The following is a 27,285-nucleotide window of genomic DNA, read 5'->3' as shown; positions in this document are numbered from 1 at the left end:
GTCCAGGAAATCTGCTGTTTGGGGCATGGTATGTTCCCCCATCCAGTTTTATCCATTGTACAAGACCCTGCCAAATTTTGCAATGACATAAAAAACTTTTGTTTGTTTTTAAGTGAAGTAGACACAATGCCCTGCTTCAGTCATCAAGTGTTAACAAGATTCATAAAAATAGTAAAAAACAGACACAGTGCCCCTCTCCATTCAGCAAAGCACAGGTTTCCAAACCACAAATGAGCGATGACCCCAGTTTTCAGCCCATCTGCATGTATGTCTTTTGTATAAATGAGAGAGATGCACCAAACCCTGAAATGTTGACAAAGGGCATATTTGACTAACAGGCTTCACCACATAATATATATGAATACTGTGAAAGGAATCTACTTTGTCTCTTCTCTTCCTGCACTTACTTTTTAGCTCATTTATGGCTCTGCTCCGGTGATGAATGATAAAAGCCCAGGTCTTCCCTTCTACCAGATGGCAGCCTCAGAAGCCCTTCAGTATGAGGGAATTCTCTCTTTGCTTCTGCATTTCAGGTGGACGTGGATTGGAGTCATTGCAATGGACAATGACAATGGAGAAAGATTTCTGCAAACCATCTCTCCAATATTTACCAAGAGTGGTGTCTGCTTTGCATTCCTAGAAAGAATCCCCAGTATAAGTTTTATTTCTGAAATAAATGGCATGCAACAACAGGGGGCAATTATAATTCATAAACTTTTTAGCAGCACAGCTAATATAATAATTGCCTATGGAGAATCTTATTACATGACAATTTTGAGATGGATTCCATACCTATCAGTACATGATGACATGACATACAATATAAAAAGTAAAGTATGGATAATAACGGCCCAGGTTGAGTTTGCTTCAATAGTCATTCAAAGGAACTGGGATGCAGGAATATTCAATGGTGCTATATCCTTTGAAATTCACTTCAGAAACCCACCAGGATTTCATCAATATCTTGTGCACAGAAACCCTTCCAGCACAGATGGGGACGGTTTTATCAGGGACTTCTGGCAACAGGCCTTTGAATGTGTGTTCCCGGATATGACTGCAGACAAGGTGGAAGGGAATATTTGCACTGGAGAAGAGAAGCTGGAGAACCTTCCTGGATCATTTTTTGAAATGAGCATGACAGGCCACAGTTACAGTATCCACTGTGCTGTCTACGCCATTGCCCATGCTTTACATACCATGTCCACATCCAGACGCAGGCACAGAGAAATGGCATACAGAGGGAGAGGGAAGAATCAGAATCCACAGTTTTGGCAGGTAATAGGCTAAACATCCTCATCTGGAAGAGGCCTGTTATTCCCCCACAAGATATGGGTTTCCAAAATGTTGTCAACTTGCTCATTCGTCTCAGACAAGGAAAATCAGTTCCATGGTAGAAGTTTGCAGACAACTAATATGTTACTGCATTCACAGATAAGAAGCAGCGGTAATGATCAAGAGAGATCTTCAGCATTCTCTTTATCCCATATACACAAAATCCTCCCTCAGAGCATGTGGTTCTACACCACTGTGGTGTCTCCTGAGATGAAGAGGGACAGAGGGAAAGTGGTGTGGGGAGGGGGAGATAAAGAAAGGTTGTTAAAACGAAGTGAGGGATGTGGGAGAGAGGAAAATGGTGGTCTTTCCATCCCTGGACCTGACTCCACACACAGTTGACTGTATCACCGCCTACCACTTGCTGTAGGTCCTGCCCACAGCATAAAGATACCTTAGCCATGTATTAGAAGTGCAGCCTTTTACAAACGTGCTTTTTCTGTTTTCAATCTAGCTCCATCACTTTCTGAGAAGTATCTCATTTAACAATACAGCTGGAGATGTGGTCTTCATCAACCAGAATGGTGAGGTGGTATCTAGCTTGAATATTGTCAATTGGATTATATTCTCCAACCAAAGTTTGCAAAGAGTGAGTGTTGGGAGGCTGGACCCACAGGCTTCTCGAGACCCATCATTCATCCTTGATGAAGATGTCATAACATGGAACAGTTGGTTTAATCAGGTAGGACTGTATAATTAGATAATTCCAAGGAGATTCATTCTTGCATACACAATTGTCAGGGAACTGCCATTGGAAGGACGGGAGGTGGAAGGGCTCACACAGGTTGGGAGAGACTCAGCAGCGGAAGAGGGAACCAGCAGGGGGAGACGAGGTGATCCAAGGGAAAGTGAGCAGGAGGGATGGCTCAGGGACACTTCCAGCGAGGGTAGTGGGGAGGTTTCAGGACCTCCTGTAGGGACACCCACCCCTCGCCGGAAACTGTCATGCAGAGAGTCCAGAAGACGTGTTTCCGTTAAGGAGCTTTTATGTTGGAAGAGATTTCGAAAGCAACCACTTTCGGAATCTGCCAGCGACTGACGGAGCCATGCTTAAGGGGCTCCGTTACAGACAGAGGTTTGTGGACTTGAGCAAACTCTGAGGGACTTGGATTTTACGCACAAGCAGCTCATCATCCCATCACAGCATTCCGAAAGTCCCTGTAAGCAGCTTGTGCAGGAAAAGGCATCATGAGCAACCCAGCCGGAACCGGAGAAGCAGGAGCTGGAGCGGGTCCAAGCCTGGAAGAAAGGTACCGGGTGTTGGAGGTCCAGCTAGCGCTGCAGACGGCGAAGCTCGAGGAGAGGAGGGCTCAAGATGCGGAGAAGGGGAAAACCACCTGGCTCGCCAGAAAGGTGCCCGGATTGGTGCAGAAGTTTGGGGGGGGGGAGCCCAAGGACTATCATGCCTTTAGGACAGAGATGCAATATGCACTTAATCTGCAGTTTGATGACTTTCCCGACGAGGAATCGCGGGTGGCTTTTGTGATTGGGCACCTCGAAAAGGGGGTGAAAGACTGGGTGAGGCCCCTGATGGCAACGAACAATGCCATCCTTAAGGACACGATGAAGTTTTTTCGTGCCATGGACATGATGTTTTCCAGCGATATTGAGCAGGGAATAGTACGCAGACAGTTAATGGCGTGTAAACAGGGGAGCCGATCTGTTCGTGAGTACTGGACTGAGTTTACCATGTTAATCCACAAATTGGGGTGGAACCTATCGGCGGAACCCATTCAAATGCTCTTTGAAGAAGGGCTTTCTTCGGCGGTGAAGGATGAACTTTCCCGGGCGCCCAGGGCGGAGTCTATGGACCAGCTGACCAAATCAGCGCTGACCATAGGAGCGCACCAAGAGGCGAGAGCCTTGGAAAGGTGGGAAGGGAAGGGGGAACGTTGGAGGGAGGTTTGCATTCCAGAGATTCCAGAGCCACCGTTCCCGCCAGGAGAGCCGATGGAAATTGGAACAGCGCGCGCGCGCGCAGTTTCAAAGCCCAGCGAAGAGCGGAAGAAGGAGGGAAAGGGCGCCAAGAAATGTTATCTCTGCCAACAGCCAGGCCACTTTGCCAGAGTTTGACCCCAAAGAAAGGAATGGCAAGGAATGGTGGGAGCTGTTGGGGAAGAAGAGGAAAAGGTCCCTGAGCAAGTAAAGGCCAACGCCTGGCTGCCACTGTCGGGGCACAGCAGCCAGGCCAAAGAGCAGTGAAAGTGCCCACGCCTGAACCTCCCAGACCCGCCCTAGTGATAGAGGTGTTGCTAGAGCTGCCAAACGGACACCCACTAAAGATAAAGGCGCTATTGGACTCAGGCAGCTCCTGTAATTTCATGAGCAAAGAGTTTGCTGCTGAACACCAGATACAGACTATCCCTTTAAGTAACCCCTTGCAGGTGACCACGATCGATGGAAGGGAGCTGCTGGGGGGAGAAGTCAGCCAGCAGACCGTCCCAATTATAATGAGGGTAGCAAGACACACTGAACTGATAGCGTTTAATGTGGCTACCTTGGGAGGAGCTCCCATTATTTTGGGGATGAGCTGGCTAGCATTACACGATCCGCTAGTGGGCTGGCATCAGAGAGTGGTCTCCTTTGGGTCGGCACATTGTCTTGAACACTGCAAGGAGGGGAAGGCGCAAGGAGGAGCCAAAGCCACTCTAGCAGGGACGCAAGTAACGGAGAAGGGGAAGGTGCCCCGACAATACGCCGATCTGAGCAACGTCTTCAGCGAGAGGGAAGCAGACAAACTACCCCCGCATAGACCCTTTGACTGTCAAATCAATTTACTCCCTGGGGCGCAGCTCCCTGTAGGCAAGCTGTACGCCATGTCAGACAGAGAGATGCAAGAGTTAAGGGAGTTCATTGACAAGAACCTGAAGAGAGGGTTCATCAGAGAGTCCAGAGAGGTGGGTGGCAGCCCAGTGTTTTTTGTGGACAAAAAAAACACGGACAAACCGAGGCTGGTCGTAGACTTCCGGGCCTTAAATGCAGTGTCGGAACCAATGACTTTCCCTATGCCCAGAATTGATGACATTCTGACAAGGGTCAGGAAGGGAAAGATTTTCACCAAACTAGACCTGAGGGGAGCGTACAACCTGATACGAATAAGGAAGGGGGATGAATGGAAAACCACCATGTTCACCCCTTTAGGGGCATTTGAATATCTCGTTATGCCCTTCGGTCTACAGGCAGGCTCAGCGTGCTTTCAATCGTTTATGGAACCACGTCCTGGGGCCTTTGCTTTACAAGAATTGTGTGGCCTTCTTAGATGACGTGTTAGTATATTCAGAGAATGAGGAGCAGCATGTGAAGAACGTCAGGGAAGTGTTGGGCAGGCTGCAAGCTAATCAGCTGTGGGTGAAGCTAGAGAAGTGTCAGTTTCACACCAAGGAGGTGGAATTCCTGGGGTACCGCTTGTCGGACAAGGGACTGGCTATGGATCCTGGCAAGGAATGGAATGGAAAACACCAAAAACGAAGAAGGATGTGCAAAGATTTCTAGGATTTGGAAACTTCTATCGGAAGTTCATCAGAAATTTTGCCCACTTGACGGCTCCCATTACGGACTGTCTCAGCAGTAAGAAAAAATTCATTTGGACGGCGGAGGCGGAGCGAGCTTTTGAGGAACTGAAAAAGGTGTTCGCCTCGGAAGAACAGCTCCTGCATGTGGATTTACAAAAACCGATGTGAGTGGAAACGGACGCATCAGACAGGGCGGTGGGGGCGGTGCTTCTGCAGCCGGGGAAGGAGAAGTCAGAATGTAGACCATGCGCCTTCTTCTCGCGAAAGCTGAACAAATCTGAGAGGAACTACACGGTGTACGACCGAGAACTACTCGCCATTCACGAAGCGTTTAGAAGATGGAGGCACCTATTAATTGGCGCACAACATAAGGTGCAAGTGTGCACTGACCACAAGAACCTAGAGTATTGGAGAACGGCACGAGTGCTCAACCAACGGCAAGTGAGATGGGCCCAGGAGTTCTCCAAATTCCATTTTGAAATTTGTTACGTGCCAGGTCCAGAGAACGTTAGGGCGGACGCTCTCACGCAAACCTGAATATTTGGAGGGGGAGGGAGCACCCGAAGAGAGACATGTCATCCCAGAGGACCGCTGGGTGTGTGGGGCGGCGTTGGTGGGGCAAAGAGAACTGGTAGAGGAAACTGAGAATGATGAATACGCCCAGAATAAGCTCAGAGGTCTCAGGAGGGAGGGAGAGGAACCAGGGGGGTTTGAGGAAAGAAACGGAGCATTGTATTACAAAGGGGCACTGTATATACCCGAAGGAGAATTGAGGGGGAGGGTACTCAAGCAGTTGCACGACAGCCCCACAGCAGGGCATTTTGGACAACACAAAACCATGTGGTTGGTCACCAGGGAATTTTGGTGGCCTAAGGTGAGGGAAGATGTACGGGAGTATGTAAGAGGATGTGAACAATGCCAGCGAGCCAAAGGGGAGAGGCGGGCGCCGGCGGGGCTATTAGAACCGTTACCAACACCTGAACGACCATGGGAGGCAGTGTCGATAGATTTTATGACTGATCAGCCGAGGTCCAAGGGAAAAACGGCCATCATGGTAGTGGTAGACCTACTAACGAAGATGTGCCACTTTGTAGCCTGCTCGCATGCAGTCACGGCGGAAGAGACAGCGAAATTGTTTGTAGAACACATTTTTAGGTTGCATGGAGTACCATTGAGGGTGGTCTCAGACAGAGGGAAACAATTTACTTCCAGGTTCTGGAGAAAGCTCATGAGCTTACTGAGGGTAGAGGTCAATTTTTCTACTGCCCGGCACCCTGAAACCAACGGGCAGGCGGAAAGAGCAAATGGTATCCTCCAGCAATACCTGAGGTGTTATGTCAATGATAGAGAGAATGATTGGGTAGAGAAGTTAGCGCTGGTGGAATTTGCCTACAACAATGCAGAGAATGTGTCCACAGGGATGAGCCCCTTCTTGGCTAATTATGGGTGTCATCCCAGGGCGTTTCCCGGGGGAGGAGGGGAGAGATGGAGCGTCCCGGCAGCCAAGCATTTTGTAGAAGAAATGGAAGCAATCCATCGTCAGCTTCAACTCAATGTAGAAAGGGCAAAGGAAGAATACAAGAGGCAGGCGGACAAGAACCGAATGGAAGTTGAAGCCATAAGGGTGGGAGATCAGGTGTGGCTGTCAACACAAGGTTTGCCGTTCAAAGGGGGTTGTAAGAAATTAACACCCAGGAGATTGGGTCCCTTTGAGGTCATTCAACAGGTCAACCCAGTGGCTTTCAGACTCCGGTTACCCAACCACATGAAACTGCACCCAGTATTTCACAGGTCGTTACTGTCACCGTATGGGGGGGAAGAGAAGGGAGGTCCACACGGGGACCGGTCATAGAAGAAAGGGAATGCAGTAGCCATGTGGCCAAAATCCTCGACTCCAGGTGGAAGGGGGATCAGGTGGAGTATTTGGTAGCGTGGGAAGGGGAACCGGAGTCAGAAAACACTTGGGTAATGGCCGAGGATATCAATGACGAGGTCTTGGTAGAAACTTTCCATCAAAGGTTCCCAGGGAAACCTCAGCCGGTGGCTCGGTTCTGGAGGGAATACTTTGGCACCACCAACGAGGAGGAGGAGTTGGAAGGATTTCCGGACTCGGAGGGGGAAGGGGAAATCGACTCTGAGGAGGAGGAGTACTTAGAGACCAGAAACCGCAACAGGTGGAGAGAAATGTTCGAGACGTCGGAAGATGAAGGAAGCTCTTTCCGGGGTTTTGCCTTCTCACCGCCCATAGAGGAGGAGGCGGGAGGGGGTGAAGGGGGCCCTGGAGGGGAGGTAGATGTCAGGGAACTGCCATCGGAAGGACAGGAGGTGGAAGGGCTCACACAGGTTGGGAGAGACTCAGCAGCGGAAGAGGGAACCAGCAGGGGGAGACGAGGTGATCCGAGGGAAAGTGAGCAGGAGGGATGGCTCAGGGACACTTCCAGCGAGGGTAGTGGGGAGGTTTCAGGACCTCCTGTAGGGACACCCACCCCTCGCTGGAAACTGTCATGCAGAGAGTCCAGAAGACGTGTTTCCGTTAAGGAGCTTTTATGTTGGAAGAGATTTCGAAAGCAACCACTTTCGGAATCTGCCAGCGACTGACGGAGCCATGCTTAAGGGGCTCCGTTACAGACAGAGGTTTGCGGACTTGAGCAAACTCTGAGGGACTTGGATTTTACGCACAAGCAGCTCATCATCCCATCACAACAATGAATATTCACCTGCATGTCTACTCATTGTCATTTAAACTATATGTTACTGTGTAGAATATGACCAAAGCATCCAAGTACCACATTAAGAGCCAAAAGCTTACTGCTAGAAGTCACTAAAGGAATAAAGGCAAATATTTTATTTTATTATATTTATGAATATATTATAAATATTTCTTAACATTATAAAATACTGATTTTTAACTGAAGAAAAGAGGATAGATAAGCCCCAAGATTTTGCCTTTCTTGCTAAAAAGTGGGGAACTGCTATGTAATCACAAAACCTACACATCCCAGAACAATAGAGGGAGTATGACATCACTTCAAGCATTACTACTACTCCCTTTCCATGGAGGCGCAAGTTACAGCAACAGCCAAGGCGACATTTTTCCACCTTCGCCGCATCAAGCAGTTGGTCCCTTACCTTTCCCGCCCGGACCTGGCCACAGTGATCCATGCGACAGTCATCTCCAGGCTTGACTACTGTAATTCGCTCTACGCGGGGCTGCCCTTGAAGCTGTCCCAGAAACTCCAGCGGGTACAGAATGCTGCAGCGGGGCTCCTCACGGGGTCTCTGCCATGGGAGCATATTCATCCAGTGCTTTTCAAGCTGCACTGGCTCCCGGTGGAGTACAGGGTCAGATTTAAGGTGCTGCTTTTGACCTTTAAAGCCCTTCAGTGCCTAGGACCCTCGTACCTACGGGACCGCCTCGCCTGGTATGCCCCACAGAGAGCCTCAAGGTCCATAAATAACAACACCCTAGTGGTCCCAGGCCCTAAGGAAGTTAGATTGGCTTCAACCAGAGCCAGGGCCTTTTCAGCACTGGCCCCAACTTGGTGGAACGCTCTGTCTCATGAGACCAGGGCCCTGCAGGATCTGATTTCTTTCCGCAGGGCCTGTAAGACAGAGTTGTTCCGCCTGGCCTTTGGCTTGGAGCCAATTTGATTCCCTCCCCCCCTTTTCTTTTTTCTTTTCCTTCTCCTGCAATGAGGCTACATTTAAATATTTTAATGTTCCATTATTTTAATGTTGTATTTTATTTTTGTTTTTAAGTTGTAATCATTCATCTTGTTTTCATTATTGCTTGTAAGCCGCTCTGAGCCCGGCCTTGGCTGGGGACGGCGGGATATAAATAAAAATATTATTATTATTATTATTATTATTATTATTATTATTATTATTATTACTACTACTCCTACTACTATTTAAAAATATAGCCATTCTACATATTGCTGAAAGGCTGACTCAGCTTTGCATCATAGAGAGGGACCCAGGAACATGAAGATTTCCAAACTCATTGTTCTCTTGCTGATCCTTCTGCTCTTTCATTTACGTAATAGACTCGGCCTCTTTCTCTCTGTACTGAGACATGTCTTCCAGGATCCAGCAAGAAAGTGAAGGAGGGACAGCCACCTTGCTGCTACGATTGCATCCCATGTGCAGAGGGAAAGATTGCAAACCTGTATGGTAGGGAAAATAAATAGATTAAATAGATCCAGACTCAAAAGTAATAATTGAAATGTGTTGTAAGGACAGCTGAGTTTACGTTTCAAAATAGATGATCTACTGTGTGTGTGATCCTGCCTCTTTCTGATCATTGCCTTTCATATAGTTTAAATATGCTAATCAAATGAGAATGACCATGCATTCAGAGTAGTTTGATGGTATGTGGTTCAAAGCATTTCTTCTTCTTCTTCTTCTTCTTCTTCTTCTTCTTCTTCTTCTTCTTCTTCTTCTTCTTCTTCTTCTTCCATCACTCCTAGCTGAATAAGATTGTCTTCCATAAACACAGTTTTAACAATGAGTCTGTAAGTGACTGTGGAGGTCAGTTCTGGATCCACACGTCCTTCCACAGTGGGGACATTGCTTTCCGGAACAGAGTTGATCATTATGTGGATTGGCCAAGCGTGCCTTTCTCTTTGCACATTTCTATCTTGCGTCCTGAGCATATCTAGAGGGGGCCTTGGCACTCCTTCTGACTTACACAGGCTGCACCCAGGCTAGTGTGCATAAACATTCAGATGGCAATGGCACTGGCTGTAGCCATTGTTAATTTGTTCTGGTGTCCGTTCTTAACCTAAAACTGTTCTTCACCTGAGGTACCACTATAACTAATTGAGCCTCCCGCTGCTGCCATGCTGCTGCCGCACAATTTCTGTTCTCATTCTGAAGCAAAGTTATTATCCTGAGGTACTATTTCTGGGTTAGCGGAGTCTGTAACCTGAAGCATCTGTAACCTGAAGCATCTGTAACCCAAGGTACCACTGTACAGAGACTCATACCATATAACGTTTTGACATACTGAGTATGCTCGGACTGTGGTCAGAATATTATCGGTAACTGGAGTGAAATACAATACTGAGGTGAAATCTAATCCTGAAATAAAATTTTAGCAGACCATGAGGAAACTCCTTCGTTTAAACTGTGATTTGGACCATTCATAAGGAGACAACAAAGCGCATTAGGAGGAAATGGGGTGAGGGAAACAAAGTGTTTTGATTGGATAGGAAATTAAACTTAATGGAATGTGTGGAATTTATGCCAAACGTAAAAAACTGTTTGGAACTCTTTGTATGATGTTTAGTTGTTTTAGGGAGTTATCCCCAGCTGAACCTTTTGTGCACAATTAAATACTTTGGACTACTTTTCCCCTCACGGTCTCATGTGTTTTATTGGTATATCCATGAGACAGAGAAAGCTTAGATTGCAACAATACCATATTACAGAGCATCAGACATGTGCTTTAAATTAAATAGAGCTCTTTTCTTCTCAGACAGAAAATAAACTTTTCAGCAAGCTGAAAAGTATCACCTAATATATTTATTTCCCCCCCAGATATGAATGACTGCAATAAATGCTCAGACAAACACTATCCAAGCAAGAACCGGGATGCATGTCTACCCAAGGATATCAGCTTCTTGTCTTATGAAGAACCTTTGGGCATCAGTTTGGCCTCTTTCTCTCTTTTCCTTTCCTTGATCACAGTTCTGGTACTAGGTATATTTATGAAACACCATGACACACCCATTGTCATTGCAAACAACCGAAACCTCACCTACGCTCTCCTCATCTCTCTCCTGCTCTGCTTCCTTTGTGCTTTGCTCTTCATTGGCAGACCTGAGAAGGTCACATGTCTCCTCCGGCAACCAACTTTTGGCATCATCTTCTCAACTGCTTGTTCTTGTGTCCTGGCAAAAACCTTCATGGTGGTTTTGGCCTTCATGGCTACAAAACCAGAATCCAGGATGAGGAAATGGGTGGGGAAAGGACTAGGCCACTCCATTCTCCTTTTCTGCTCCATAGTTCAAGCAGGCATATGCACTGTGTGGCTGGCAACCTCTCCCCCATACCCTGATGTGGACATGCACTCTGTGATGGAAGAAATTATACTAGAATGTAATGAAGGGTCTGTAACAATGTTTTACTGTGTCCTCATCTACATGGGCTGCCTGGCTACTGTAAGTTTTGCTGTGGCTTTCCTTGCCAGGAAGTTACCAGACAGTTTCAATGAAGCCAAGTTTATCACTTTCAGCATGTTGGTCTTCTGCAGTGTTTGGCTGTCCTTTATTCCCTCCTACCTGAGCACCAAGGGAAAATACATGGTAGCTGTGGAGATCTTCTCCATCTTAGCCTCTGGTGGTGGGTTGCTGGGTTGCATCTTTTCCCCCAAATGTTATATAATTATTTTGAGGCCAGAGCTGAACAATAGGGAACAGCTAATAAGGAAGAAAAATTAAAGAAATAATGAACCTGCCCTTTGCTGTATTTTGTGTTTTTCTTTGTGTTTACACTAGAATATTTGGATATATAAGGTCAGCTGCTGCCTTTTATAATTTTTTCTAGAGTCCGAATTCCCATCATTGAAATTTTCTTTGTAAAATTGACTTATTTGCTTTGAGGAAAACAATCATACATTTACACGTACATTATTCTCTTGCAGAATGTGTTGACAAGAAGACTCAGAGAAATTCTTGCCAAAATATACATGTAAGCAAAATCTCTATCTAGCCTTAATTCTCACAGATTTCAGCATAATGTGAAACTGTACTATTGCAGGCCATGGAATATTTGAGTATTCATTTATGGTCTATTGTTCTGTACTGCTGACAGTCAGATTTCATCATCAACCTGAAGTAGGAATACTTTATTGTCACTGTTCCTCTTGGTTTACAGTGAGATTAAACCTCCAAGCTGTATCCAAAAGCAAATGCACTGTCTCCACCATTGTTTCCCATGGCATTGATTTCCATATATCATCTATGTACTGTGAAATAATTTATCCCCCATTGAAATGGGTTCCCTCCCCGCAAGATTTTGTCTGAATCAGGTCTCCTTGGTGAAACTCAGAGAACTAGATAAGAAAGTGTGAATGATTTCTGCCCTGGTGCTTGGAAAAGATGGCAGCAAAGAACCAGGCACAGTTCACTGGGCAAAGCATTTGACAAAGCCACAACTGAAAAGTTTTATTTTCAAGAAAACAAGTGATGGATGAGAACACTATATTCTTAATACTGTTGAATTGTCTTTTTAAATGTGAAGGTTCATTATTGTTCCACAAGATGTGTAGGGCCAGAGCAAATAACAAGACCCAGTTTTACAGCTGTGAAACAGTATAGCAATTGCTGCTATGTTATGTTAATTAAGCTGTATCAGCAATTGGGTATAATATATAAAGAGCAGCACCTAGCTCTCTCAGTACCCTGGGGGATGGGTTGCTGGTTGGGTCATGCTTGTTGATATATTTAGTGTAAAAGGAGTTTTTATTTTTGTTATTAAAACCTTCTAAAAGTTATTTTTGAGTTCCTTGTAATACGTGGTCTCCCCAGCAAGCTTTCTGCAGCGCAACTAAACTGCAAAAAACCCCAAACAAATACAAATATGTATAATATTTGTGGCAAGTATATTGTTGTACTTTCCACTGACTGTTGGCATCCTTCAGCCAATGTTTGATGAGCAGATAAAATTAGACCTAGGTTGCATCTGTTTTCCCATAACAGACCTCAGCTTTCTGGAATCCAGGCTTAACCTCTGAATTATACCTCCTGTTATACAACTCTTAAAGGCACAAAGCCACTGCTTTCTCTTAGTTTCAACCATAAACCAGAGCCTATGTTGCCAGCTTGTACTCCCTTCTCTGGGAGTACGGCCTATTAAATCTTAAAACACTTATTTCTGCGTAGACATCTGTACTGTTATACAGCAAGCTAACTATGTTTGTTAATGATTGTCTGTAAGATTATGTGCCCCCCTTGCAGAAAGTCCAGGTATTCAAGTGGAGACAGGAATGGAAGGAAGTAGAACTAATAATAATGATAATAATAATAATAACTTTGTTATTTATAACCCACCCTTCTGGCTGTGTTCCCCAGCCGCTTTAACACAGTAAAACATATTATTTATTTTCTTGTTATCTGCTTTCAATCCCCCTAGAGCAGGGATGGGAAGCCTATAGCCCTCCAGATATTGCTAGACTACAGCCCTCATCATTGCTGACCATTTTCCATACTGACTGAGGTTGGTGGGTTTTGGAATCCATCAACATCTGGAGTGCCACACATCCCCAACCCCTGCCCTAGTGGAAGTGAAGCAGAATACATATTTTAAAAATAAAATGCTGAAGTTTGCAGATGAAGCCAGAGACATCAGCATCACTGAATGTATTTGGACACTGAATTAAAATTCACCAAAAAGCTGGAAAGTCAGGCTAAGCAACTTTGGGAATCCTGCCCACCATCACCTGGGTCTGGATGAACTGTGGAGTCTGAGAGACTTTAAGAATCCTCTTTCTCCCTATGGGGGCAGCTGACATAGGCTGACAGTATTAGGAGAGATTTTGCATAAGGCTCTATAAAAGGAGTAATACAGGAGAGCATGGGGCACCAATTCAACCTCTCTGGAGTCATAGAGGCATTTGCCCATTGGGGTGTGGGCAAACGTTTGCCCAGGCCATTGCGGAAGGAGGCTAAGAGGGGACACAACTGTAATCCCCAGAACAGCAAAGAGTGGTCATTGCACATGTGATTCATACCACATGGCTGGTGTGAATCCAGGTGCACTCAGCCAAATTCCAAGATGCTGACAACACCATGCTAATTTTGCAGTCTTCTATTAGCAACACTCTCATTTTCTCAGCCATTTTCCAGGATCACTGTCTTTCAGACCCATGTTCTTTCTGCTAGGTCACTTGGCTTTCCTGGACCTCTGCCTATCCTCCTTTGCCATCCCAAGATCTCTCTTGGATTTCCTTGCCCAACATTAGATCATCTCCTTCCAGAGCTGCATGGCACAAATCTTCTTTCTCCATGTGTTTGTAGGCTGCAAGATGCTCCTGTTGGTAGCCATGGCAATTGAACAGTATGTGGCAATTTCCCATCCCCTCCATTATGCCTCATGAGCCGGCCTCATTGCATGGCACTTCTCCTTGCCTCCTAGGCTGGTGGGCTCCTCCATGGCACTGTGCAATTGTGTTTCATCATTAATGTGCCTTTCTGTGGGCAAAATCAAGTGGACAGCTTCTTCTGTGTCCTCCCATTGGTCATCAAGTTGGCTTGCATTGACACAAATCCCTTGGAGGTCATGATGGTCACCAACAGTGGAATTTTGTCACTAGTTTCTTTTATTGGCCTGCTCATCTCGTACGGATTCATCCTCTACACAATCCGCTCCCGGGGTCCCTCTGAAGGGACCACCAAGGCTGCCTCCACATGCACCTCTCACCTCATTGTGGTCACCATGTACTTTGGGCCCTGTTTGTTTATTTACCTGCATCCATCAGCCCGGTTCATGATCGATAAAGTGCTTTCTGTCTTCTATACCTGTGTCACCCCCTTGCTACACCCAACCATCTATGCTCTGAAGAACAAGGAGATAAAGGCTACCATTAGAAGCCTTTCAGCAAGGCTTTCTGGGCAGGTTTCCACTCAGTGACATCCCGAACATTAGACAGCATGAGGCAGCCACCTCTAGCAGATGATTTTGGATGTCACAGAATAATAGTAAATGGTCAGTTATTTAATATGCATTTATACATGGTGGAAAAAGTTAATAAGGATAAATTTCCCCGGTCTCCTGATTGTATAACCCAGGCTGATCCAATGGAGCTGAAATATTGCACATTCTTGAACAATAGACTTTGCTGTCACAAGGGATTGTCAGCGGTTTGGATGAAGACCAATCCAAACTGGATCATGTAAAATTTTGGATACAATGTCCAACTTGAGGATTGGGAAAGGTTGTGGAGAGAGAATATAAAATTTACGGCATGTACGTTATTGAAGGAAAATATGATGAAAATGCTCTACAGATGGTACATGACACCCGTAAAATTGGCAAAGATGTATAAGGTTGATAACAAATGCTGGAAATGCAAACATAAAGAAGGGACGTTCTTTCATCAGTGGTGGGAGTGTAAGAAAGTAAAAAGCTTTTGGGAAGAGATTTACAATGAAATGAAAAAAATGTTAAGATATACTTTTGTGAAAAAACCAGAAGCTTTTCTACTAGGTATTGTAGGAAAGGACATTAGAAGAAAGGACTGCAAACTTTTTCAATACGCCGTAACAGCAGCCAGAATCGTGTTGGCTCAGAAGTGGAAGCAGGAGGAAATTCCAACGGTAGAAGAGTGGAGAGTAAAGTTGACAGAGTATGCTGAACTGGACAAATTAACAGGGAAAATTAGATATACTAAAGATCAAAAGTTTATTGAGGACTGGGGGAAATTTGTGGGTTATCTGGAAAATAACTGTGGTGTAAATACAACGCTAGTGGGGTTTAAAGAGGCACTGTAAAGAACCAATAAGTATTGTTTATTAGAAATAATGAAGGAAGGGAGGAACAAATGGCAATATGAAAGAAAGAAATGTGTACTGAAGTTATAACTACGAATGATTGTCAGTGACGTTGAAGGAAGTCTAAAATGGCTATGATTTGTTGTATTATGGATAAAATGTATAATTAGATGGAAATTAATGAAAAATTTATAATAAAAAAAACAAAACAAACTGGATCATGTAAAGCTTGGGCCAAGTCAAGTGAAGATTGTCCCATTTTGAGATGGGCCATGTGGAGTGATTGGGAGTTCTGAATGGTTGAGTGGTGGATGGGAAGGCTGCCAGGGTCTATTTCACCACCATGTCCCCTGCAGAAACCTCTGTTTAGCAGTTGGTTAGGGCAGGGTTTGATCCTGCTGGTTCCAGGGTGCTCCTAGGCAAGCAGCACTCATCAGGATTCAATTTCTGTTCTCAGTTGGGGGTGGAGGAAGAGGACACATCATCTCCTTTTTATTATATGAAATATCACAAAAATATTACAAATCAAACTTTGATTGCTGTGCACAGATTGCATTTTTAGAATATGTGTGTGTTAAGCTATAATATCATTCTCCCTTTATTAAAAAAAAACCAATTGCCTCTCCATATTCAGGGAGAGTGTTCTGTCTAAAGAGCCACAGGTTCCCTGAACCTGCAATTGCCAGTTGGTTACAGCAGGGATATTTAAGTATTAATCATTCATCCTTCAGCCTATTAAATACAGTTTAAAACAACATTAGACCATCTTTCAGGTTTCTGGGTCGCAGTTTGTACAGAGCTTTAGGCACCAGTGGCTGGTGAAGTCATTTGGGTAATGGGGGCAGAAAATGGCACAAATATGAAGGCTTTGCACAGTTCCATCACCTTCAACCTGGGGTGATCAACCAGCCGGGACTCAGGGCAATTTTGGGTGCAGGTAGAGCTAATGGGGGTACCCAGAATAGATCGCTGGTTTGGTACTGGGTAATTCGCTACTTCACCCAGTGCTTGAAGACTGAGATTCTACCCAATGGTTTAATCACCAAAAGTTTTGATGTTTTGCTATTAGTGAGTCTAAAACTCCAGGCCAGCCAACTTGTCTACAAGCAAATTCCTTCCCAGATCTGAATATGGCAACTGTTATCAACCATAGCAAGGTCAGCAGGTACAAGAAAAATGAAGTGGTTAGATGGAATGACCCTTAGGGAGAAAAGCTATGTTAGATCATGACCTGAAAAGGAAAATACATTTTAAAAGCATGATAATTAATTGACCCAAATTGAGAGTGGAAATAATAAGGGAGGGTGGGAGGGTGTTACTCTTCACCCAGCCGTACCGCCCTTTTAAGCCTCACTGCAGGCCAGAAAAGGCAGCAGACAATAGCCACAGCCAGCAAGGCATTGTGCTCCAGGAGGCACCAGTGAGTGGCCCATTTATGGTGCCTTTTGGGTTGGAAAGACCCCTCCCCTTTGAGATCCAACAGCCAAGAATAATTCCTCTCCAAAGGCCAGCATATGTGTGTGCCTAGGCCATCGGGGAAGGAGGCTGAGAGTGAGGTTACGAAACTGTAACCCGTGGGAAAGTGGTGAGCAGCCATTGTTCTCATGCCACATGGTTGATGTGGATCCAGGTCCACTCAACCAAATTCCAAGACGCTGAAAACACCATAATACATTTTGAAGTCTCCATTTTTTACAAGGTCTTCTATTATGAACTTCAAACTTCAAAATTCACCAATACACCACTGGTCCCTTATTATCTACTGAAAGGGAATTAAACACAACAGTTCTGAATCTGTCACAAACACATTTTCTTCTGCAATTCCACAGGGGTTCACAAGCATTGAATAAATAACTAAATTCCAGCTTGGTTATTAACAGGGCTATAATTAAATCTGCTGCTCCTCAAAAAACCCTGTGGACTTTCAGTGGCCACTTGCAGAAGTAACATAAAAGATACCAAAATTAACCAGAATAATTTAAATAGGGTGTGGGATCCACAAGTCTGATCTTACATACTCCCAGATTGCATCATCTCAGGAAACGTTACTACCATTCAAATGGTACAATTTTATCCTGGAGAAGTTAATTATAATATTGCTAGAGAAATCATGGGTTCCATGTAGAACAAAGAGTTGGTTTTTTAGTGAGAATGGTGGTTTTAGTGTTCTTGCTGCTGGAACTGATTTCTTATAATGTATGTGAGGCGCACATAACAAAATGCATGCTCCAAGGTCCACACAATCCACTTCACACGTATCATCAGCCAGGAGATTTCATCATTGGTGGCATTGTTTTCCATGGTGCCTTCATCTCCTCTCCAGCCACATTCACTGAGGAACCCCCACCAGCGCTGCCTGAAGAGCTTGTGTAAGAACTAAGCCACTCTTCCGTTACAGCAGAGAAACGATCAGACCTAGAGTCACAGCCTGAGAGTAATGACTAAGGCTGCAAACCTCTACCCATTTACCTAAGAATAACAACTTTGCAAATCAGTGGGACATAGGCTGATGTAAAAATCCATAAGAATGTCTTGGGAATTAAGAGAATACTGAAGAAGCTCCCATTTCTCAATAGGAAAAATAAATATAAATGTTTTGAAATGTATGAATGTTTATGTGTCTGGGAGAACCATGTGATCAGCTAATTTCTATAGACCTTATCTGAACTAGAGTGTTAGTAAGAATGTATTTTTGAAAAACCTGTTCTGAAGCTGAATATCCTTATGCTTTCATTTTCTGAACTTAAACTAAGGTTTGTTTCAGCACTGAAAGGTGCTTATTATGAAGTATAGAATTTAGTGAATTCCAACGACCATCACTGACTCATGAAAAAGAAGTCACTGCAGGGAGAGACCAGAGACTTTGTAAGTGCCAGAAAAAGACCTCAGACATGTAAGGGAAGTCGTCCCATGGGCCCCACATTAGCAACCCCCTACTCTACATACTATTAACCTTAAAAGATTGGTACAAAAGTAACAACATGAATTTCAACAGGGGCAAATGCAATCTAAGATGATGAACACTTGGCTTGCCAGTAGTACATGACAAAAAACTCAATGGATCTGCATCAACAGAAGTATAGTGTCCTGATTAAAGTAAGTAATAGTACACTCTGTTCTGCCTTGGTCACCTGGAGTACTGTGTCCAGTTCTGATCACCACAATATAAGAAGGATATTGACAAACTGGAACATGTGCAGAGGAGGGCAACAAAGATGGTCTGGAAACCAAGTCAAGTCTTATGAGGAACAGATAAGGGAGTTTGGTATGTTTAGCTATGATGAGAATGAGGGAGGAATGATAGACATTTTCAAATATCTCAAGGGCTGTCACCAGGAACACACTTGTTTTCTCTTGCTCCGGAGGTTAGGACTCAAATTAGCTGCTTCAAGTTACAAGAGAGGAGATTTCAACTAAACATCAGGAAGAATTTTTCATTGATAAGAGCTGTTGAATAGTAGAATGGACTGTGAGTTAATCCGAATGAACACAATATAATTAATTGCTGTGCTGTTATGTAAAATGATAGCTCTGCTGAAGTTCCTGCTGATACAGTTTGCAACTCTCATTCTAGGGTGGTGCCTAAGATTTACCAGCACATTGTGGCCTTGGCATTTGCAGTCAAGGAGATCAACGAAGACCCTCACATCTTACCCAATATCACCTTGGGCTTCCACTTATATGACAGCTATAACAATGCAAGGAGCACATATCTTGCGACACTGCTGCTTCTATCCATGGTGAAGAAATTTGTCCCTAACTATATATGTGATGTTGAAAATAATCTGACTGGGGTCATTGGAGGACTTGATTCTGAAATTTCCTTTTATGTGGCCACTGTTTTGGATATCTTTAAGATTCCACAGGTAGGACACCTATGTACAATACCTCTAATAGCTTGTGTAGAGGAAGAGGCAGGTTCCTCGGAATCAGTTCCGGGTGAAGATGAAATTGGAAGGACAACCATGTAAACCACCTTGAGATCCTTGGAAAATAATGATTGTATGTAATTATAATATAAACAAACAAACATCAATAAGGGGAAATGTGCAATACCAAGAAAAAAAATGTCACTCCCCGCCCGCCTGCCCGTCTTACACACACATCTAAAACACTGTTATCCCAAAGGCCAGTGATGGGAAAGTGGGCTTCTCCCTCACCAGCTGCTTTTTGGTTATGCAGTATTTTCTGCTTAGTGCGGAGGGTATCTGAATTGAGTTGCTGGGGAAAGCAGAAAATTGCTTACAGGATAAAAGCTGACAGGTAGGTGTCAATAGTAAAATTAGTGATCAGGGCATCTCAAAAAAGCTACTGGGGAAGAGGGGGGGAATTGCTTATAGCTAAAACAACTGACAGGTAGGTGCCAGTACCATAATTATTATTTATTGCACCAAAGAAATTATGGAAAATTGAAGATACAATCCAGTTCTGCAGAAGAACAATAATAATAGAAAGCAGCTGAGTTACAAGTGAAATATATGTTCATAAATAAAGTCTGAGACGAATCAGCACAGTTTTGCTGTGGGGTGGGTTATGTGAATCAGAGCTCTAGAGAAGAAATATGTATCTGATCCAACTTGCGATTTTGACAAAGCCAGATAATGTTTAGGTAATCTGCCACTTGGGGCATGGTATGTTCCCCATTCAGTTTTATCCATTGTACAAGTCCTTGCCAAATTTTGCAACTACTCAAAAAATGTTTGGTTTTTTAAAAGTAAAATAGACACAATGGCCTTCTCCAGTCATCAAAGTGTCAACAAAATTTCCAAAACTAAAACATACACAGTCCCCTCTCCAGACATCAAGTGAAAGGTTGAAAAATGAGAAAAGGGAGATGATCCCAGTTTTCAGCCCATCTGCATGGGTCTTTTTTGTAAAACTGAGAGAGAGGCAAACAAACACTGAAATATTGGGAAAGGGCATATTTGATTAACAGGGATCTCCACAAAATGATTATGAATACTGTGAAAGGAATCTATTTTGTCTCTTCTCTTCCTCCATTTACTTTTTAGCTCATTTATGGCTCTGCTCCAGTGATGAATGATAAAAGCCCAGGACTTCCCTTCTACCAGATGGCAGCCTCAGAAGCCCTTCAGTATGAGGGAATTCTCTCTTTGCTTCTGCATTTCAGGTGGACGTGGATTGGAGTCATTGCAATGGACAATGAAAACGGAGAAAGATTTGTGCAAACCATTTTCCCAATGTTTACCAAGAGTGGTGTGTGTTTTGCATTCCTAGAAAGAATCCCTGATTTTAGTTTTATTTCTGAAATTAATGGCATGCTACAACAGGGGGCAATTATAAACCATATAATTCTTAACAGCAAAGCTAATGTTATGGTGGCAAATGGAGAATCTTATTCCATGGCAACTTTTAGATGGCTTCCATACCTATCAGAACATGATGACATGATAAACAATATAAAAAGTAAAGTATGGATAACAACTGCCCAGATTGAGTTTGCTTCATTTGTCTTTCAAAGGAACTGGGATTCAAGAGTATTCAGTGGTGCTATAGCCTTTGAAATTCACTTTAGAAACCTACCAGGATTTAATCAGTATGTTCTGCACAGAAACCCTTCCAGCACAGATGGGGATGGTTTTATCAGGGACTTCTGGCAACAGGCCTTTGAATGTGTATTTCCAGATATCACTACAGACAAGGTGGAGGGGAATATTTGCACCGGAGAAGAGAAGCTGGAGAACCTTCCTGGATCATTTTTTGAAATGAGCATGACAGGCCACAGTTACGGTATCCACAGTGCTGTCTACGCCATGGCCCATGCTTTACATGCCATGTTCGCATCCAGACTCAGACACAGAGGGATGGCGTACAGAGGGAGAGGGAAGAATCAGAATCTACAGTTTTGGCAGGTAATAGGCTGAACATCCTCAACTGGAAGAGACCTGTTATTCTCTGATAAAGTATGGGTTTCCAAATGTTGCTCATTGCTCTCAGAGAAAAAAAGGTTTTGTATGACAGAGGTTGGGAGGTCACTGAGATGCCACTGTATTCACAGATAACAAGCAGTAGTCATGGCCGAGAGAGATGCTCAGCATTCTCTCTATCCCATATACACCAAATCCTCCCTCAGTGCAGGTGGTCACATACCACTGTTGTGTCTCCTGAGATGAAGAGGGACAGAGGGAAATTGGTGTGGGGCAGGGGATATAAAGAAAGGTTGTAAATAAGGGGAGAGGGAGAGAGAGGGATGTGGGAGAGAGAAAACTGGACCTTGGACCAGACTCTACTCACAGTTGACTGTATCACCACCCACCTCTTGCTCTAATAATAATAATAATAATAATAATAATAATAATAATAATTTATTATTTATACCCCGCCCATCTGGTGGGCCTCCCCAGCCACTCTGGGCGGCTTCCATAAAAACCAAAAATACAGTAAAATATCACACGTTAAAAACTTCCCTGAACAGGGCTGCCTTAAGATGTCTTCTGAATGTCAGGTAGTTGTTTATCGCTTTGACATCTGCTGGAAGGGCGTTTAACAGGGCGGGCGCCACTACCGAGAAGGCCCTCTGCCTGGTTCCCTGTAGTTTTGCTTCTCGCAATGAGGGAACTGCCAGAAGGCCCTCGGCGCTGGACCTCAGCGTCCGGGCAGAATGATGGGTCCTGCAGTCTTTTCCAAACAATTGCCTCTTCTGTATTCAATCTAGCTCCATCACTTTCTGAGAAGTATCTCATTTAACAATACTGCAGGAGATGTGGTCTTCATCAACCAGAATGGAGAGGCAGCATCTAGCTTGGATATTGTCAACTGGATTATATTCTCCAACCAAAGTTTGCACAGAGTGAGAGTTGGGAGGATAGATCCGCAGGCTCCTCCAGGCCATTCATTCATCCTTGATGAAGATGCCATAACATGGCACAGTTGGTTTAATGAGGTAGGGCCGAATTGTTAGATAATTCCAAAGAGATTCAATCTTGCATAAGCAATGATCATTCACCTGCATGTCTACTCACTGTCTTTTCAATTGCAAGTTACTGTGTAGAACATGACGAATGCATCCAAGTACCAGATTAAGAGCCAAAAGCTTGCTGCTAGAAGCCACAAAATGAGTAAAGGAAAATATTTTATTAAGGATGATACAAAACAGAACACAGAGAGCCTTCATGTGAATATGGGTGCTTTGATCTAGGTCAAATACCAGTTTTTCTATGAAAAGGCCTGGAGATAGGAATGCAGGGTTTTTTCCCAGCCAATCAGGGCCTCTGCATTTATTTTGCCTGCACAAGAGGGTGTACGTGGTGAAAGACCAGGAAACTATGAAGTGGATGATCTGTTTGACCTTGAAGCAATCTTACACCAGAGAGTGCACATAAGTGGTTAGTTGGAGTAACTAATGGGTTTTCCTTTCCTCTGGAAGACTGCAATGTGAATTTTAAGTAAAAATAGAAATCTATATTAATATAAACATAAGAATTAGGATATCTTTACATTTACAAAATACTGATTTTAAACTGAGTTAAAGAGGATGCATTAATAGATAAGCCCCAAGATTTCACCTTTCTTGCTAAAAGGTGGAGGAATGAGTTGGTTGGGAAAGGGAGGTATAATAATACCAGAGGAAGAAAATGGGAACCGACAGCAGCAGGTACTGGAGACCGCTAGTCTTCTAAGTTCATAAGTGGAAGGGGAGGAAGCAGGAGAAGTGGTGAAGATTGAGAGAGTGAAGGAGAGAGCTGAGAGGAAAGGTGTAAAGAGCAAGTGACTGGGCATTAGGAATGGATACATTAGTCTTTAAAAAAGAGTTATCTTCTTAAAGTTTAAAAAAGAGTTACCTTCTGCTTTTTCATTTATGGTATAGACTCAGCCTCTTTCTGTCTGTACTGAGAGATGTCTTCCAGGATTCAGCAAGAAAGTAAAGGAGGGACAGCCACCTTGCTGCTACGATTGCATCCCATGTGCAGAGGGGAAGATTGCAAACCAGGATGGTAAGAGAAATAAATAGATTAAATAGATCCAGACTCAGCAGTAATAATTGAAAGGTGTTGTAAGGATAGCTGAGTTTACGTTTCAAAATAGATAATCTAGTGTATGCATTATCCTGCCTCTTTGTGATCATTGCCTTTCAGTGGTACTTGAGGTTACATACGCTTCAGGTTGCGCACTCCGCTAACCCAGAAATAGTGCTTCAGGTTAAGAACTTTGCTTCAGGATAAGAACAGAAATTGGGCTCCGGCGGTGCGTCAGCAGCGGGAGGCCCCATTAGCTAAAGTGGTGCTTCAGATTAAGAACAGTTTCAAGTTAAGAACAGACCTCAGGAACGAATTAAGTACTTAACCTGAGGTACCACTGTAGTTTAAATATGCCAATCAAATGACAATGACTATGCATTGAGAGTAATTGGATGAATTGGTTAAGAATGGACCTCAGGAACGGGGGACTTCCGGGTTGGCGCCATCGCCGAATGGCGGATTTCCTCCGAGCTCCGGAGGGAGTCTGCTCGACAGGGGTCGGGTTCTGCCGCGCCAGCGACGCGGAGACCCTCAAAAACCACGGGCGCGGATGCCCGTGGACCTGGTGACTCGGCGGGCACGGTTAGCGCCCTCCCAACCCGCGAAGGAGCCTTTTTAAAGGCTACGGAACGGGGAACGGGGAGCAGCGCAGTGCTGTGAGTCTACTGCTTCCCCTGCCAAGCGAAGCCGCATGCCATTCATCAGAGAGCGCTGACTACTTCCTTTGAAAATTTGGACTAAAAACCAAGAACAACAACCCGTGAGTAATTTGGAAACTGGATTAAAAAAATTTCCTTTTTTGTGGATTCGGCACGAGCGGGGGAGGTGCAAAGAGGAAGTCCGTCTCCCCCCCATTGTAAACATTTTAAAGCAAGGATTTGACAACTAAGGTCGAGAGAAGAGTCTTTTTTTCCCTTTTTGGATAAAAGTTATTAATTCCACGGATTTAAAAGTATAAGTTACTGTGCTGGAGGATAAGAGCTTATTTTCTGATCAAGTGCCACCCTTCCCGGGACCGGGAGTGATCCGCGAGAGGAGCCTGCTGAGGAGATACAGAAGATTTTGACAGCTGTCAAATTAGCTGTCAAAGTCGGAAAAAATAGAAAGCTTTGGTTTAGCCGGTTATATTGTTACAAGTTGTTGAAAATAAAGAAGGACTGAAACAAATTAACTTGACTTTTGGACTGGAAGTGAAAGGAATACTAAATAACCAGAATCCCTCTAGAGGGGGTTCAGGGACATTACAAGAATGGAAATAGGTCAGAAAATACTGGCTGACTTGGATGAGGTTGTTTTTCTCATGGGAAAGCTGCGAAAGATGTACGAGCAAGGTCATGTTTTGTCTACAAGTGCTACAAATTTGAAGTCAACAGCAAATATATCTATCGAGCTGGAAAAGGACTTGACGTACAAAACCCAGGCAGCTGGACAAGAAAAGAAACTAGAGACTGAGGAGGAGGAAGAGATATACGCTGAACAGGAGGAGCAGAAAGGAGGGGCTGAAATGTTACAGAAGGCAAATGAGAGCCGGAGGCCTGCCGAGATGGATATAAAAGAAAATAAGGATTGGAAGAGGAAAACTTGGTTTGAACTTAGAAATGAGGAATGGAAAGATCTTCTTTTGTGGGGATCTGAAGATCTAGGGACTATAAATTTGATCAAGGTGGAAGCTGGAGCTTTTGGGACATTTGGATCTAAGAAACAGGGCTTGAGCTCCACCTTTAAACAAGGAGGCCTGGCTGGAAAGAACATGGATATTATAGAGAGAGTGCCCCTTCGAGACTGGGTGTTAAATACAAGGGACTTTCAAAGAAGCCGGCAGAAAGGGACTGAGAGAGATTTAAGGGCCTCGGACGTGAGGTTGCCAGGCTAATAATAGATGGACTAATGGACTATGGTTTTGGGACTGAAATCGGGGAAGGGAGGGTGGGGTTTTGATCTTCTTTATTCTGTGTTTAATTCTGTGTTGCTATTAGTATAAGAATGGGGAATTCGTGGAAGGGAAATAGGGTCGACCTTAGAAAAAGTTTTTCATAAATGATTGAGGTACATAAGTTAAAAGTTGATATATAAATTGAACTAAATATAATAATGAATTAAGGTTAAAAATTTAATATAAATAAACATAATAACAAATTAAGGTTAAGAAATTAGAGATAAGAACTTGATGGATAAATATTTGGACTTTGAATACAAGAAGGGGAGGTGAGGGGAAGTCGCGGAAAAAAGTTATTGAAAATGGGACTGTAAAGGATGATTTTTTTTTTCTTTTTTCCTTTTTGTTTTCTGTATTATTCGAAACTCTAATAAATATTACTTTAAAAAAAATAAAAAAGAATGGACCTCAGGAGCGAATTAAGTACTTAACCTGAGGTACCACTGTAGTTTAAATATGCCAATCAAATGACAATGACTATGCATTGAGAGTAATTGGATGGTATGTGGTTCAAATCATATCTAGAGGGGGCCTTGTTACTCCTTCTGACTTACACAGGCTGCATCAAGGATAGTGTGAATAAACATTTATATGTTAGTGGCTCTGCCTTTGGCACCACACAGCTCTGAAGCAATTAAAATCAGTAATAGCACTTTGCAGAGCACCAGACAGTACCAGAGATGTGTTTTGATTTAAAGAGAGCTCTTTTCTTCTCAGACAGAAAGTAAACATTTCAGAAAGTTGACATGATATGAGCTAATTTCTTTATTTCCCCCAGATATGAATAACTGCCATAAATGCCGAGACAAAGACTATCCAAGCAGAAACCGGGATGCATGTCTACCCAAGGATATCAGCTTCTTGTCTTACGAAGAACCTTTGGGCATCAGTTTAGCCTGCTTCTCTCTTTTCCTTTCCCTGATCACAGTTCTGGTACTAGGTATATTTATGAAGCACCACAACACACCCATTGTCATTGCAAACAACCAAAACCTGACCTACGCTCTCCTCATCTCTCTCCTGCTCTGCTTCCTTTGTGCTTTGCTCTTCATTGGCCAACCTGAGAAGGTCACATGCCTCCTTCGGCAACCAGCTTTTGGCATCATCTTCTCAACCGCTGTTTCTTGTGTCCTGGCAAAAACCTTCATGGTGGTTTTGGCCTTCATGGCTACAAAACCAGAATCCAGGATGAGGAAATGGGTGGGGAAAGGACTAGGCCACTCCATTCTCGTTTTCTGCTCCATAGTTCAAGCAGGCATATGTACTGTGTGGCTGGCAACCTCTCCCCCATACCCAGATGTGGACATGCATTCAATGACAGAACAAATGATACTAGAATGTAATGAAGGGTCTGTGGCCATGTTTTACTGTGTCCTCATCTACATGAGCTGCCTGGCCACTGTAAGTTTTGCTGTGGCTTTCCTTGCCAGGAAGTTACCGGACAGTTTCAACGAAGCCAAGTTTATCACTTTCAGCATGTTGGTCTTCTGCAGTGTTTGGCTGTCCTTTATTCCCTCCTACCTGAGCACCAAGGGAAAAGATATGGTAGCTGTGGAGATCTTCTCTATATTAGCCTCTGGTGGTGGGTTGCTGGGTTGCATCTTCTTCCCCAAATGTTATATAATCATTCTGAGGCCTGAGCTGAACAATAGGGAACAGCTAATAAGGAAGAAAAATTAAAGAAATGAGAAACCTGTAATCTGCTGTATTTTGTGTTTTTCTCTGTGTTTACAGTAGAATAGTTGGAAATATAAGTTCAGCTGCTCCCTTTTACAATTTTTTCTAGACTCCAGATTCCCATAGTTGAAATTTTCTTTGTAAAATTCACTGCTTTGAGGAATACATTTCCACATACATTATTCTTGTGTGTTGACAAGAAGACTCAGAGCAATTCTTGTCAAAATATACAAGTAAGCAAATCTGTATCTAGCCTTAATTCTCACAGCTTTCAGCATAATGTGAAACTGTACTATGGCAGCCCTGGAATATTTGAGTATTCATTTATGGTCTATTGTAGAAATGTAAGATGATCC

The 27,285-nt window shown here is 43.8% G+C and overlaps 2 protein-coding genes across 2 annotated transcripts; both read left to right on the top strand.

The window, feature by feature from the left end:
• Positions 1-420: 420 nt before the first annotated feature.
• LOC310691373 (vomeronasal type-2 receptor 26-like) lies at positions 421-11,287 on the top strand (the record flags this gene model as incomplete). Its single annotated transcript, XM_083471151.1, has 4 exons — positions 421-1,275; positions 1,787-2,014; positions 8,891-9,017; positions 10,386-11,287. Exons 1-4 carry the CDS (start codon positions 439-441, stop codon positions 11,285-11,287), a joined length of 2,094 nt encoding a protein of 697 aa, XP_083327277.1. The 5' UTR covers positions 421-438.
• Positions 11,288-17,692: 6,405 nt separating this feature from the next.
• LOC310691470 (vomeronasal type-2 receptor 26-like) lies at positions 17,693-26,932 on the top strand (the record flags this gene model as incomplete). Its single annotated transcript, XM_083471286.1, has 6 exons — positions 17,693-17,706; positions 18,912-19,203; positions 20,350-21,210; positions 22,014-22,241; positions 23,166-23,292; positions 26,031-26,932. The coding sequence occupies exons 2-6, from the start codon at positions 19,075-19,077 to the stop codon at positions 26,930-26,932; spliced, it is 2,247 nt and encodes a 748-aa protein (XP_083327412.1). The 5' UTR covers positions 17,693-17,706; positions 18,912-19,074.
• Between the last annotated feature and the right edge of the window lie 353 nt (positions 26,933-27,285).

Source organism: Podarcis liolepis, assembly GCF_965112155.1.
Source record: "Podarcis liolepis genome assembly, chromosome: 13".
Taxonomy (NCBI): domain Eukaryota; kingdom Metazoa; phylum Chordata; class Lepidosauria; order Squamata; family Lacertidae; genus Podarcis; species Podarcis liolepis.
The sequence above is the reverse complement of the archived record's forward strand: the minus strand, read 5'-3'. Positions and strand labels throughout refer to the sequence as shown.